At 36.8% G+C, this 16,243-nt stretch overlaps 1 protein-coding gene across 4 annotated transcripts in view; it reads left to right on the top strand.

The window, feature by feature from the left end:
• PCMT1 (protein-L-isoaspartate (D-aspartate) O-methyltransferase) overlaps nt 1-16,243 on the top strand; it is a 47,642-nt gene that overhangs the window by 10,040 nt on the left and 21,359 nt on the right. For all 4 annotated transcript variants that reach the window (XR_009533999.1, XM_060115208.1, XM_060115209.1 and 1 more), the window contains exons 2-3: nt 8,641-8,745; nt 9,969-10,000. Coding sequence is in view for 3 of the 4 variants with exons in the window: in XM_060115208.1 (XP_059971191.1) it covers nt 8,641-8,745; nt 9,969-10,000 (137 nt within the window). In the remaining variant the exon portion in view is untranslated. The remainder of the gene's footprint in view (nt 1-8,640; nt 8,746-9,968; nt 10,001-16,243) is intronic.

The raw sequence follows: 16,243 nt of genomic DNA, 5'->3' as shown, positions 1-16,243 counted from the left end.
AGCAATATGTTTGATTTTAGATGTCACAAATACTCATCTAGAGAAGAATGAGTGAGTGAATATGATGGTCATTGGATGTATTGAGTGAGGCTGCTTAACCTGAAAAAGATAAGGCTTGAAATGGTCGTGATATGTTCAGGTGTGTAAAAAGTGTTGGTTGGATAGAAAATTCAGCATATTTTTTGTGACTGCAGAGCGTAGCACTAAGGGTTTATATAAGTGAGTTACAAAGAGGGAGATTTCCTCTTAATACAGGGAAGTGTTCTGATAATTAGTGTGATCTGAATGTGCAAAGGGCTGTTCCACATCAGTGCAACTCTTCAAGTAGAGATCGTGGTACCAATTTATGAAGAAGTTAGACTTGATGACCCTTCTGACCTTGAGAGTCTATGAATCACCCCTGTGGAATTTGAATTGAATTCAGGGCAAATGAACCACTCAAGAAGTATTTTGGGAAATGAATTAGTAGAACTCACTAAGCTATTTGAATATGGTAGTAGCAGTACAGTGAACTGGTCAACAGGAATCTAACATCTCAGTTTGAATGGCCCTACCCCTTATTTGCTCTGTGATCTGGAACAACTTAGTTTTTCTGAACGCAATTTTATTATCTGTAAGATGGAGTAATAATAGTGCATACTTTATAAGATTGTTAGAGACAGCATAAGATTGTTTCATAGTTCCTAAGTTCGTACGTCAAAAGATAGTGTATGTAATGTGCTTAGGATTTTGTCTGGCACATGACAAATATTTAGTAAATGATATCTCTCTCTTTTTTTTGGAATTTACTTATTTATTTATTTATTTTGGGGCTGTGTTGGGTCTTGGTTGCTGCGCGCGGCTTTCTCTAGTTGCAGTGGGCGGGGGCTGCTCTTCGCTGTGGGGCGCAGGCTTCTCATTGTGGTGGCTTCTCTTGTTGCAGAGCACGGGCTCTAGGCGGGCTTCAGTAGTTGTGGCACGCAGGCTCAGTAGTTGTGGCTCACAGGCTCTAGAGCACAAGCTCAGTAGTTGTGGTGCACGGGCTTAGTTGCTCTGCGGCATGTGGGATCCTCCTGGACCAGGGATCGAACCCGTGTCCCCTGCATTGGCAGGCGGATTCTTAACCACTGTGCCACCAGGGAAGTCCGATATCTCTCTTATTACGCTGCTTTTAAAACTTTTTAAAAAATGCTTTCACTGTTTTATTTTAATGACCTTTACAGGTAGCTTACCTAAGCTTATTTGTGTAGAAAATAGTGCTTTCTATTTGGGTTAATTAATCCAAAGTTTATAATATTTTCAAATAGACGGATGATTTATTAATATAACCTAGTCTGTGAGTATTTAAGTGTTTCTCTAGTTGGTGTGCCTTGTGTGCTGATTTTTTAAAACATTCTTTTGTTATTTGGAGAGTCTGTATTTATACCTTTTATAGTGTCCTTAGACCACCTTTTCTTAACTATTTACTGTCTGGTCAGCCAGTATTAAGTGGTATCCTTTGATTCCTCCTGTCACCTATATGACTCAATGATCTAATTCTACTTTCCCCTTTTTTTCTCTTCCCATTGTTTTTAGTTGCCTTCTTTCTATTTTGTCAGAACAAATAACGTTTAAGTATTATTATTCCATTGTTGTCTTTACCCTTTTAGTTTTTTTAAAAAAATAGTTTAAAAAACTATTAACTATTTAAAAAATAGTATACAATAATTTAAAAAGAGTTAAAACCAGATTTTATTCAGAAACTATTGCAATAGGGGAAAAGAGACCTCAGTATAAAACTGGGCTCAGTTCCCAATACAGCATGAACAAGTGGGGATTTATAGCCTAGGAGCAGGGTGGGCATCAGTGGGTGGAAAATTACTAAGAGGAAACATCAGGGGTAATGGGGGATTCTGGCTAAAATAAGTTGACAGGATTCTTGCTAAAGGCAGACCAATCCACCCTTTTTTTTTTTTTTTTTTTTTTTTGCGGTACGCGGGCCTCTCACCGTTGTGACCTCTCTCGTTGCGGAGCACAGGCTCCGGACGCGCAGGCTCAGAGGCCATGGCTCACGGCCCCAGCCGCTCCGCGGCATGTGGGATCTTTCCGGACCGAGGCACGAACCCATTTCCCCTGCATCGACAGGCGGACTCTCAACCACTGTGCCACCAGGGAAGCCCCACCCTTTTAATTTTAGCCTTTGCTCTAAAATTGGATATGTGTCCTTTTCTGATGTATCCCTAGTAATCTCTTGGTTAGATGAAGCATATCTTCTACAAGATTCCTTAGGAAGGGCTTGTGTGTACAGCATTCCCTGAGTTCTTGCACATTCAAGACTTTTTTTCCTATAACCTTGATATTTGAAGAATAGTTTTGGCTGCATATAAAATCCTTGGCTTACACTTTAAAAAAATCAGCTTTATTGAGATATAATTTATGTTAAAACGCACCAATTTTAGGAGTATGATTTGAAAATTTTGACAAACATAGGTGTGTAACCACCACCCTAATGAGGTAAAACAGGGGTGAGCAAACTACATTCCACAGGCCAAATCTGGCCTGCTGCCTGTTTTTAGAAATAAAGATTTGTTTGAACATAGCCACACCCATTCATTTATGTCTTGTGTGTGGCTGTTCTTGCACTTCAATGGCAGAGTCGCATAGTTGCCACAGAGACTATACGGCCTGCAAAGCCTAAAGTATTTACTGTTTGGATCTTAACAGAAGTTTGCTGATCTCTGATATAGGACATTTCTTTCACCCACAAAGTTTTCTCGTGCCCCTTTGCAATTAATCTCCTCCTTTCACCCCTGACTCCTAGCAACTGCAGATTGGCCTTCTGACACTATGGTTTTGACTTTTCGGGAATTTAATATTAGATGGACTCATATAGTATAAAATCTCCTGGCTTCTTTCACTGAGATTAATGCTCTTGAGATTTGTTCATGTTGTTGGGTATATCGATAGTTTGCTCCTTTTTCATTGTTAACTTGCACTTTCTTTCCTTGAATTTCTTGTTGAAAACGCTGCTTCTTCATTCTTGCTTTGCTTTGGACGTTACTCTTAAGAAAGCTAATGGTTGCCTTTTTTTAAACTCTTATTAGATAATTTGATTTTTTTGGCCTTGAGACTTGACATTTTTTCCCTTGTTTTAGTCTGATAGTTTTCTATTTTTTTATTTTTGGCCATGCCTCACGGCTTGTGGGATCTTAGTTCCCCGATCAGGGATCGAACCCAGGCCCCCTGCAGTGAAAGCACCAAGTCCTAACCACTGGACGCCCCCAGCTGAAATGTTTTGATTTGCATATTGGTTTCTTTTTTTTTTAAGTTTAGTCCCTTCCTCACAGTGTTCTTTTCTTTTGAATTAATTAACTAATTAATTTATTTATTTTTGGCTGCGTTGGGTCTTCGTTGCTGTGCGCGGGTTTTCTCTAGTTGCAGCGAGCAGGGGCTACTCTTCGTTGTGGTGCGTGGGCTTCTCACTGCGGTGGCTTCTCGTTGCGGAGCACAGGCTGTAGGGCGTGCGGACTTTGGTAGTTGTGGCGCACATAGGCTTCAGTAGCTGTGGCTTATGGGCTTCAGTAGTTGTGGCTCGCAGGCTCTAAAGCGCAGGCTCGGTAGTTGTGGCGCACAGGTTTAGTTGCTCTGCGGCATGTGGGATCTTCCCGGACCAGGGCTGGAACCTCTGTCTCCTGCGTTGGCAGGTGGATTCTTTTTTTTTTTTTTAACGGTCATTTTGCTTTAATCTCTAGCCTATAAAGGTAGTTCACGTTTTTTTTTTTTCTTTTTTCCTTTAACATCTTTATTGGAGTATAATTGCTTTACAATGTTCTGTTAGTTTCTGCTGTATAACAAAGTGAATCAGCTATACGCTTACGTATATTCCCATATTCCCTCCCTCTTGCGTCTCCCTCCCACCCTGCTTATCCCACCCCTCTAGGTGGTCTCAGAGCACCGAGCTGATCTCCCTGTGCTATGCCGCTGCTTCCCACTAGCTATCTATTTTACATTTGGTAGTGTATATATGTCCATGCCACTCTCTCACTTCATCCCAGTTTACCCTTCCCACCCCTGATGTGTCCTCAAGTCCATTCTCTACATCTGTGTCTTTATTCCTGTCGGCAGGTGGATTTCTAACCACTGTGCCACCAGGAAGCCCTGAGTATTGTTTTCTTTTTACACTTTTGTCTGTTTGTTTTTCTTTTTCCTATTTTTAGGCATTCTGTGGACACAGTTCAAGAGCGCTTCTGTCAGTGTAGTGACTTGCAGTTTCTTTAATGGATAATGATATTGGTAATAGTGGTGAGAAGAGGGGGGGAGTTGGCATATCTTGTTGCTCTTCTGTTTCTGTAGGATCCTTCATTTTCTTCCTTCTTCCCTTCATTGCTATATCAAGAGGCACCATCCTTTCCCGGCCTGTATGATTCTCCCCCTGAAGCGTTGCTTCTTGTGTTTGCCACCCCTGGTCCCACTAAATTTTTTTTTTTAAATAGCTTTACCAAAGTACAGTTCCATACTATATAATTCACTGGTTTAGACTGTAAAATTCTGTGGTTTTGGATATATTTACAGATATGTGCAACCGCTACCATGGTCATCGAATATTTTCATCACCTCAAAAAGATACCCTGTTTTGCCCTCCTATTCCCCCAACCATAAGCAACCACTAATCTATTTTCTTTCTCTATAGATTTGCCTATTCTGGAAATTTCATTAAATAGAATCATACAATATGCAATCTTTTGTGACTGAGTTTTTTCACTTAGCATAATGTTTTCAAGGTTCATCTACATAATGGGATGAATGAATCAGTACTTCATTCTTTTTTATGACCTAATAATATTCCATTGTATGGATATATACCACATTTTGTTTATCTGTTCATCAGTTGATGGACATTTAGGTTGTTTCCACTTTTGGGGTATTATGAATAATGCTGCTGTGAACATTTGTGTACAAGTTTTTGTATAGACATACGTTTTCACTTCTCTTGGGTATACACATATGAGTAGAATTGCTAGGTCCTATGGTAATTCTCTGTTTAACCATTTGAGGAACTGCCAGGCTGTTTTTCAAAGTGGCTGCACCATTTTACATTCCTACTTGCAATGCATAAGGGTCTGATTTCTTCACATTTTTGCAACACTTGTTATCATCTGACAGTTTGATTATAGCCATCCTAGTGGGTATGAAATGGTATCTCATTGTGGTTTTAATTTGCATTTCCCTGATGACTAATGCTGTCCAGCATCTTTTTATGTGCTTATTGGCTATTTGTATATCTTCTTTGGAGAAATGTCTGTTCAGATGGTTTGCACATTTTAATATTGAGTTATTTGTCCTTTTACATTGAAATATAAGAATTCTTTATATATTCTAGATAAAAGTCCTTTTTCAGTTGTATGATTTACAAATTATTTTTCTCTCGTTCTGTGAGTTACCTTTTTCTCGATAATGTCCTTTGAAGCACAAAAATGTTTAATTTTGATGAAATCCAATTTATCCTTTTTTTTCTCTTATTGCTCATGCTTTTGGTGTCATATCTAAGGATCCACTGCCAAATCCAAGGTCATGAAGACTTACCCCAGTATTTTCTTCTATGATTTTTATTATTTTAGTTCTATGTTTAGATCTTTGATCCATTTTGAGTTAATTTTTGTATTTGATATGAGGTAAAGATTGAACTTTATTCTTTTCATGCGGCTATCCCGTTGTCTCAGCACCATTTGTTGAAAAAGACTGTTCTTTCGCCATTGAATGGTATTGGGACCTTTGTTAACCTACTGATGTTTAAGTTCCTTCCTTGTAGCCAGTACAGTGAACTTCTAAGTCCCAGATCTGTGTTCACTACTTTAGTACTTAGTGTTGTAGTTTCTCTTTCTGGGAATAATTTTGTCTTTGCTTCATCTGCATTCCCTACTTCCTTCTACTTAGCCTTTTAAACTTCAGTCCCTACCTTTGCTTTTTATACCCACAGGCTTGCAGCAATAGCAGAAGCTTTGTTGGAATGTGTTGTTTATTTTTCTACTGATAAGTAATATGAAGTCTGGATATTCTCTACCTCCTAGTAATGTGAAGGCAAGGGTCATGTGTGGTTTTGTTTATGCCCCTTCTTGATCTTAGGTTTAGGTGTTTTTTGAATGGCTATGTGGCGAAATTCAGATTCTGGTGGGCACCATTACCCTCTAGAACCTGGAGGCTCCACAGCTGATGAATCCATTAAATTCATTTGCATAAATATTTTAAACTTCTCATGATGCTTAAGTCTCATTTTAAAATAGCTGTGGCAACCTACTGAATGGGAGAAGATATTTGCAAATCATATATTTGATAAAGGGTTAATATCCCAAGTATATACAGCTCAATAGCAAAAAAGATCAAACAATCCCATTAAATAAATGGGAAGAGGATCTAAATAGACATTTTCCCAAAGAAGACATACAGAATGCCAACAGGTACATGAAAAGATGCTCAACATCATTAATCATCAGGGAAATGCAAGTCATAAACCACAGTGAGGTACTGTCAGGTCATACCTGTTAAAATGGCTGTTCTCAAAAAGACAAGAAATAACAAGTGTTTACAAGATTTTGAAGAAAAGGGAACCCTGGTGCACTACTGGTGGGAAAATAAATTGTTGCAGCCACTACAGAAAACTGTGTATGGTGGTTCCTCAAAAAATTAAAAATACAGCTACCATATGATCCAGCAATTCCACTTCTGCGTATTTATCCAAAGAAAACAAAAACACTGATTTGAAAAGATATATGCACCCCCATGTTCATTGCAGTATCATTTACTATAGCTAAGATATGGAAACAACCTAAATGTCCATCCATGGATGAATAGATATTGATGCTGTGATGTATATATACAATGGAGTATTATTCATCCATAAGAAAGAATGAAATCTTGTCATTTGTAACATGGATGGACCGTGAGGCTATTATGCGAAAGGAAGTAAGTCAGACAGAGAAAGACAAATACTGTATGATCTGACTTACATGTGGAATCTAAAAAAGTAAACAAAAAACCAAGCTCATAGATACAGAGAACAGATTAGTGGCTGCTAGAGGCAGGTGGGGTGCAAAATGGGTGAAGGTGGTCAAAAGATACAAACCTCTAGTTGTAAAATAAATGTCATGGGGATGTACAGTATGGTGACTATAGTTAATGATACTCTGTTGCATATGTGAAGGTTACTGAGAGAGTACATCTTAAAAATTCTCAGCACAAGAAAAAAAGTTCTGTAACTGTATGGTAATAGATGTTAACTTATTGTGATCATCATTTTCTAACATGTACAAATATTGAATCATTATGTTGTATACCTGAAACTAATACAATGTTGTATGTCAATTATACCTCAATTTAAAAAAAAGAAATCTGAAAAAAAAGTTGTTCATAGTGTAGCCAAATTAAGCAAAGCATGTTTTGATTAAAAAAATTTCTTTCTGGATTGTTAAAGTCAAGTTGACACATTTAATCTTACAGATTTTAGAGCTGTAAGGACAAGAACTATGCTATTTTGTTTATTATCACCCTAAGTATGTAGCACTGTGTCTGGTATGTATTAGACAGACAGTAAACTTACTGAGTGAGTTAATAAGGCCTTTATTGAATAATTACTGTGTGCATGGTTAATAAGGGTTATTGAAGTTTAACATATTATATTTAATCTTAAAGAATTGATAGTTGAGGGAGCAAATATATACAGTCAGCCTTCTATACCCATGGATTCTATCTCCATGGATTCAACCCACTGTGTATTGAAAATATTTGAAGAAAAAAAAAGTTCCATAACATTTCAAAAAGCAAAATTTGAATTTGCCGCATGTTTGGCAACTATTTACATAGCATTTACATTGTATTAGGTGTTATAAGTAGTCTAACCATGATTTAAAGTATATGGGAGGAGATGCGTAGGTTATATGCAAAAACTATGCAACTTTATATAAGATACTTGAGCATCCACAAATTTTGGTATCTGCTGGGGTTCTGGAACCAACCCCCTATGGACACTGAGGGAAGACCATATTGACCTTGCTTTCCTTCTTGAAAAATTTGTTTCTCTTGGGCTCTGTAACAGTATATCTGCTTGATTTTCATCTACCTCTGTGTCTGCTCCTTGTCGTAATCTTTGAAGGCTCTACTTCCTTTGCATTTCTCCTAAATGTACACTTTTGTGTATTCTTACCTGGCCACTTTAGTTCACTTCCATTGCTTTAGTTGCCATCTATACAACTAGTAATTTATATCTCTGTTGTAGGTTTTTCTCCTGTGCCCCAGATCCATTTGTCCAACTGACCGCTATATATCTCCATGTGTATGGTCCATTGCTCCTAACTGAATAAATAACTTGTCCTTTTTTTCCTTAGCTCTGATCCTTGTCTAGGATTTCGCAAATCAGTATATGACATCAACATTTCAACCATTACCCCCCTCCCACCTCCAAATCTAGTCAGTCAGGTATACATTGCCTACTAAATATAACTCAAATCCTTCTACTTTTCTTCATCCTTACTTTCATTATTAAAGACCAGGTTGTGATTACCTGAGCCATTGCAACAACTTTCAATTTTGCTCTCTTCCAATCTAGTCTCTACAGTGTAGCCAGAATAATTATTCTAAAATGTCTGCTCATGCCACTTCCAGCTTAAAATATTGCTGCATTCATTTCAGAAAATGGAATCATCAAGACAGATAAAGTATTTGAAGTAATGCTGGCCACAGACCGCTCTCACTATGCAAAATGTAACCCTTATATGGATTCTCCACAATCAATAGGTAAGCTTTGGATTTCTGAAAACGTCACAAATTTTACTCATTTACTCTGTAATCTATGTAAGTAAAAATAGGCTGGGACCCAGATGTGTATCTAGTACCTTGCTAATTTGAGTTTTATGCCTTAGTAAGTTTCATAATCCCAAACTTACCCAGTTGAATAAAATGATGTAATATATGAAGTGTCTTTTCTATTTTCTTAAACAATACGTATAAGAATTCTGTAAAAATATTCTTAAAACATACTTTAAATGAAAACTTACAGTTTAAGCTATGTGCTGAGTTTTCTTCAGGGTCTTCAGTGTTGACTGAGGTTGGTTTTTGCATTAGCATCAATTTTAAAAATCAGTATTAAAGGGAACGTGTAACTAAGTTATTACTGACTTCTCTGCTTCACTTGCCCTGAATTTTTTGGTTTGTGCTTGTTTTTAGAAAGTTCCATATTTAACTCCTTCTCCTGAAGCAGGTTTTGCTGAACTGCTGAGCCTTGGCAGTGGGCGCCTTTGAGGCTTAGAAGTGCCTCAGGATTCTGTGGGCCAGCTGCCGTGCTGCCTTCTTTTGAAGCACTTTAACAGTCAGCAGAGAAGATCCTGGGGAGCTTCTGAACCCCGAAGGCACCTGCTACCACCGCTCAGTGAAAATTGCTTCAGACGCAGAAGCAGGTAAATAAGTTTTGAGAAAGCAACACTGGAAGAAAAAACTAAAAGCTAAAAATGGAGAAAAGACTGTTTTAATTAACATTAGTTGATAGGGTAAAGAGTAAATTGAAGTAGCTTATTAGTCTCTTAAGCTACTCTGATTGCCAGTTCTGTTTTTTTTTTAAGGTGCCAAAAATATGAAGCAACTTAATTTTGCAAGGATTTTGCATACTCTGTGATATATGGAAGCTTATTTTCCTTTTATAAATCTAAAGAAAAAAACATCATAAATTTATCAACTCAACTTAATGAAATTCTTCCTTAACTAACTATATGGGAGAAGAAATTTTTGGAAATAGTGGGACTGTTGTACTGAGCATGCTAGCCTTTGGCATGATTATATTTTCTGATTTTAACTGTTCATGACAGTACTGTAAAGTACAAAATACAAGTTTTATTTCTTGAGATCATAAAAGTGAAAATAATTATTATGAAAAACAACTTATGGATGTTAGAAAAGGAATTACATGGAGTATTTCGTATGTTTTTACAGCTGAATGTATCAGTAGTTCTCTTCTTCTTTTGCAGGGTTCCAAGCAACAATCAGTGCTCCACACATGGTAAGTTAACTTTGGTCATTTGGGTACAAATGGATCACATTTTTCCTCTAAGAGTGCTTTCTTCAGTAAAAACGGTTTAAAGAACATTTTAAACTTTTAATTATATCAGTTTTATCATCTATGAATTATGTAAATTGGTAATGACTTAATAAGAATAATCTTATTCTTAATACAAGATGTGTAGAAGGAACTCTTTTTGGTAGAAACTCATTAAAGTTTTTGGTGGTTGTCATTAGTATCTAATCATGTAAAAATTGGATATAAAAAAATTGGATATAAAAGGTTATTTACTTAGAGGTGAGTTAATTAAGGGAGAGAATATTTTAAAAATATAATAGACATATTAAAGAAATCTCAAGTTGAATAATGTTTCATATTTTATTTGGATAATTCATTAGGGACTGGTTACGTATAGCAGTTATGAAGCTGTATAACTCTGAGAAGGACCCGTTTTAAGTTACTTAGCACTTTTAATCTGTTGCGAATTTTCTTGGGTTTTAAATATCAGTTATTTGAATCAGTACTCTGTTGGGTTTTGGTGAAAAGAACAATAGCTCTTCTGATTCTCTGCAAGTATTTGGGGTTGGAGAAGCTCTTATTTAAACTTAAAGCCTTCTTTATACCAAAATAAACTCTACACGTATATTCATAGTGAACTAATAATTTTACTAGAAGAAAAAAATAGGCAATGTATTTATAAATATTTAATAAAAATGACTTTTTAAACATAACAAAAGACCTAGAAGCCATTAAAAAACCTGATATATTTAATATTTTGAAACATTAAAATCTTGGATTTCTGTAGTTGGAAAATATAAACAAAATCAAAAGAGGAAAAACTGAGGGAAATATTTGAAATACATATGACATTATAGGGCAAATCTCCATATATTTACATATATGGAATACATATATACACATGTGTATGTGTGTATCCTATATATTAAGAAGTAAAATACTACTAAGCCCAAAAGGAAGTGGGTAAAGTACAAGAATGTAGTTCATAGAAAAAGAAATACAAATGACATTGCCATTTAAACAAATGAAAAGACGTCATCTTCACTTATATTTAGTGAATTGCAAATTAGCACTACAATAAAGTACCATTTTTCTCCTATCATCAGAAATTAAAAGTTTATTACTTTGTATTAGAAAAGGGAAACTGACAAAGTATTTTTTTGCTTGGGAAAGTAAATTGATAGTGTTTTTGGAAGGCAATTTGGCAATAGCTAAAACATGTGAGGTGAATATACCTTAGACTCTCCAGTTTTATTTCAAGATATTTATCCCATAAAATATTTGCACAAGTACAAAATAACTGAGGATATTTATTGGCACTTTATTTATAATAACAAAAAAATAACAGTAATCCCTAATAGTCCACTAATAGTGGATGGTTAATAAATTATAGTGGATCCATACAGTGAAATACTGTGAAGTGAAATGAATAAAGTTCTGTAAATACGAATATGGCAAGATCTTCAAGAAACACCATAAAAGTAGAGTGCAGAAGAGTATTTAGAGTTTTTCTTTTAGTTATAGAGTAGGAATGTTTTTTGTACGCATTACCTATTCAAAGAAATTAATGATTAACAAAAAAATTGTAGTCTTAAGATCCCTGAATACGGTTTGAAGTGCTACTTAAAAAGAAAAATTTATATAGAAGTATTCGTTTAATTATAAAAGTTATTTTTGAGAATTGGTACTCAACATGTTTGGGAAATTGCCTGGAGGGGTATTTTTCAGATAAATGGGAAATACTGCATGAAATTTTTCTTTTCTCTGAAGTGTGGTGCTGAGTGTCCAGTTCACTACCAAATGAGACGTGGCACCAACTCCACGGCAAATGGTGCATTTTTAAACAAAAATAATAGCTTTATTAAGATATAATTTATCCTTTTTTAGTATACAGTTCTGCGGTTTTTAGTCTGCTCAGAGTTGTCCAAACATTAGTACTATCTCAATTCACAACATTTTCATCACCTCAGAAAGGACCCCTATACCTGCTTAGCAGTCAGTTCCCATCCCTCATTCTTCAGGTCCTGGCAACTACTAACCTGCTTTTTGTTTCTATGTCATTCTAGACATTTCACATAAATGGAATAATACAACATGTGGCCTTTTATCACTGCTTTTTATATTCTGCACAATATTTTCAAGGTTTTTCTATGTTGTAGCATGCTTCAGTATTTCATTTCTTTTTATTGCCCAATAATATTACATTGTATGGATATACCACATTTTGTTTACTCATTCATCAGTTGATGGATATCTGGGTTCCTCCCACTTTCTAGCTACTATGAATAATGCTATTATGAACATTAGTTTACAGGTTTTTGTGTGCATATGTTTCCAGTCTTCTTGGGTATATACTTGGGAGTGGAATCTGCTGGGTCATATGGTAATTCTGTGTTTAACATTCTGAGGAACCGCCGAACTATTTTCCAGAGTGGCTGCACCATTGTACAACCCCGCCAGCAATGTGTGAGGTTTCCAATTTCTCCACTTCCTTCTCAACACTTGTTATTGTATGTTTTATTTATTTTATCCATCCTGGTAGCTATGAAGTGATATCTCATTGTGGTTTTGATTTACATTTCCCCAGTGATAATGATGTTGAGCATCTTTTCATGTGCTTATTGACCATTTCTGTATCTGCATTTAATGAACCTCAAAGTCACAGGTTTGGAAGTAACTACAACCCTGGAATATTTTCCAAAGTCTTACTTACAGAAAAATGTGAAGTGGCACCCTGGTAGCAGTGAACATATTTAGCATCCAGATATTGAACCCCAAATTCCATTTCTTGCTAAAAGAGACTGGAGCTTCATGGAAAAGTGACTAAACTCCAGAAAGTGAAGAAGTCCTCAGAGGCTAATGGGGTAATGTCAGGAGGACACAGGAGCAGGTTTAAAGAGACTCCCAGAAGCCGAATTGGAGACAAGTTGAGAATCAAAAAATGGTAGATAGTGAAGATAATGGATTATAGCACAGGGAATTCAGAAACAAAAATCTCTGAGTCATAGGGATTTAAAAATAAAATAGCAAGATGGGGAAAAAAATGAAAAACAGAAGAATACCAGTTATGTGTAGAAAGAATAATAGAATTTTAAAAATCAGTTCTTTGTAATTATCAGTGTAATAATTGAATTAGGCAAAGATCATCAATTAATCTAAAACCATTAAGAGGAAAGTTGTTGGGGAACAGAAATATCCATGTAGTCTCAAATTATTATTCGACATATTACTTGTTAATTACAAAGAGAAAAATATGCCTTGAAAATAGAGTGATCTAGTGGTTACCACATTTACTGAGTGGTTGAGCTTGGCCAGTCCAGTAGTGAGATGGTCCAGTGTTACGTGCATCCTGATGTGATGCAAAGGAGGTGCCCTGCAAGCCCTGTGTGGTGTTCTTGCTCAAGTTCTTTGATCTAAATCTAACCGTGAGGAAATGGACACATCTAGAATGTTTGTGGTATTATGTAGGACAACTGGACAGGTCTTTTAAAAGGAGTCAGTGTTCTGAGAGACAAAGGAAAGTGGTGGATGGAACAGAGTTGGGGGAGAATATTCTAGATTGGCACATGCACTGCATGAACTTTGAATGGATTGGTGGGGGGAACAGCTGTAAAGGAGATTTGGGAGACAACTGAGGAAATTTGAGTGGTGTTTATGTTGGATGATACTAAATTAATGACTTTCTTGAGTGTGGTAATGGTGATGTGGTTGCAAAGGAAGATGTCCTAGTTTGTTTTTTTTGGCAGATACATGCTGAAGTATTTAGGAGTGTAGTATTATGATGTCCACAGCATATTTTCAGATGGTTTGGTAAAATAGTATGGCACAATATAAATAGTTGGTGACTATATGAGGAGAAAAGGATGTTCATTGTATTTTCTGTGGGTTTGAAATTTTTCATAATTATAAAAGTTAACTTTTAAAAAACTTAATTTTTAGATTTAGAAATGAGCCTGGATTATCCAGAAGAATATTAGCTATAGTGATAAAAGCATGTAAAAAGCTAATAATTGTGATTGAAGGCCTTGACATTTTAAATCTGAATGAGACTTTAATAATAACTTAGCATACCCCTCTTAAAAAAAACAAATCTCATGCAAATGTAGTACTGAAAAAAAATTCCTGAGTTTCTTTTGGAATTAAGTTGGGACAGTACTGCCTATAGATGACGGATTGGTCCCTTACAGAGGTCCCTTCTAGTCCTTTCAGTTTGGGACTCAGGAAAGCCCAGGTGTTATAGGAGTTATTTTGTTTCTTTGATTACTTCATACAAATATGATACTTGTTATTTTATTAATGGAAATTATTAAACTTTCAGGGGATACTGATCATTGAAAAAAATCCGATAAAATCTTCTTCCTGAAAAAAGTTCACGAACTCTCTCTTATTAGAGACTCCATTCTTCGGGCTAAGCCTCTTGTCTAAGAACAATAGCTTTGACTAAATAAAATGTCCCCAGTAGTTTCCTCAGTAAAAGTTAATCCAACGTGTCTCATAGAAACCTCATTAGCTAACACTTTCTTGTTCCACTGGTTGATGTTCATAATGATGGTTCAGAGCTAGTATTCCACTGTATCATTTTGAAGCATCAAAGAAAGATAAGGTTAGTCAGATACTTTTAAAATCTTTGAAACAATCTCAAACTTATGGGAAAGTTGCAAGTACACCGTCAAGGACCTTTCTTTACTCCTTTTGAGAGTAAGTTGCTGAAATAATGCCCCATCACTCTTGAATACTTCAGGGTGTACTTTATTTCCTACAAAGGACATTCTGCTATACAGCCACAACATAACCATCAAAACCAGGACATGAACACTGACACATGACTACCATCTAATCTTCAAACTCCTTTTCAGTTTTTCCCGTTGTCCCTTTGATGTCCTTGATAGCAGAAGGATCCAGTGCTGAATCACTGCGCTTTTAGTCTCCTTCGATCTGAACCAGATCCTCAGCCTTTCTTTGACTTTCATGGCCTTGACTCTTTTGAAGAAGTCAGGCCAGTTATTTTTTTTTTTTTTTTTTTTCTTTTTGCGGTATGCGGGCCTCTCACTGTTGTGGTCTCTCCCGTTGCAGAGCACAGGCTCCGGATGCGCAGGCCCAGCGGCCATGGCTCACGGGCCCAGCCGCTCTGCGGCATATGGGATCCTCCCAGACCGGGGCACGAACCCGCATCCCCTGCATCGGCAGGCGGACTCCCAACCACTTGCGCCACCAGGGAGGCCCAAGGCCAGTTATTTTGTTGATGTCCTTCAGTTTGGGTTGTCTAGCGTTTCCTCATGATTCCATTCAGGTTATGCCTCTTTGGTGGGAAGATCACAGACGTGATGCCGGGTTTTCATTACATGGTGTCACAATACAGTTTTGATTTGTCCCATTACTGATGTTGTTCACTTGATTAAGGTGGTGTCGGCCAGCCTTCTCTGCTGTAGAGTTACTGGTTTTGGCTCTTGTCATTAGTAATTATTTTGTGAGGGGGTACTTTGAGATTATGTGTCTCTTCCCTCTTTATTTATGGTTTCCTCTTTTCCCTTTCCACGTTTAACTTCTAACAGTGAAAACCATGGTTCCTTTTTCCTTGATGTATTTATTTATTTGATCAATCCGACTGTATAGAACCAATTTCCCGCTGATGTCACTTTCTCCCCCCACCCTCCTCATACCGCCCCGTCCTCCATCATGTATGTCTGACACCTGGCACTGGTCCACTGTGTTGTGCAGAAATCCTCCTCGTGTAGCTTGGATCCTGACTCCTGTTTGGATCTGCTTCCCTGTGTGAACACAGACGCCCTCCTCATCCTGCTTGGGCTCTGACACTGCTAACTGGACACTGCAGCTACTCTCTCTGCCACCTGGGTATGGGCAACTACCTTACTCAGCCCAACGTAATGGCTTTAGGATCGACTTGTTCAGAAAGGGAATGGACGGGACAGGATACCAGGAGAAAAGGGAAAGGAGGGTAGTAACCAGATTTTTTTGATTAACCAAGTCATCTTGTTCTCTAACCAAGCAAAAGAGGGAAGCCACTGATTATTTGACAGTTATATGCAAGATTCCTAAGAGAGAGTTTTTCCAAAAATACACTAAATGGAAGTAAAAGATCAATTAACTGTTAATTTTACCTTTACAAATGACTTCGAAGTATCTTAATAGCAGCATCAGGTCATTGAGCTGTAATGGTTGAATTTTCATTAATGTGAATATTATACCTTTTATTCGTAAATCCTT

Source organism: Mesoplodon densirostris, chromosome 12 (genome assembly GCF_025265405.1).
Source record: "Mesoplodon densirostris isolate mMesDen1 chromosome 12, mMesDen1 primary haplotype, whole genome shotgun sequence".
Taxonomy (NCBI): Eukaryota; Metazoa; Chordata; class Mammalia; order Artiodactyla; family Ziphiidae; genus Mesoplodon; species Mesoplodon densirostris.
The sequence above is the reverse complement of the archived record's forward strand: the minus strand, read 5'-3'. Positions and strand labels throughout refer to the sequence as shown.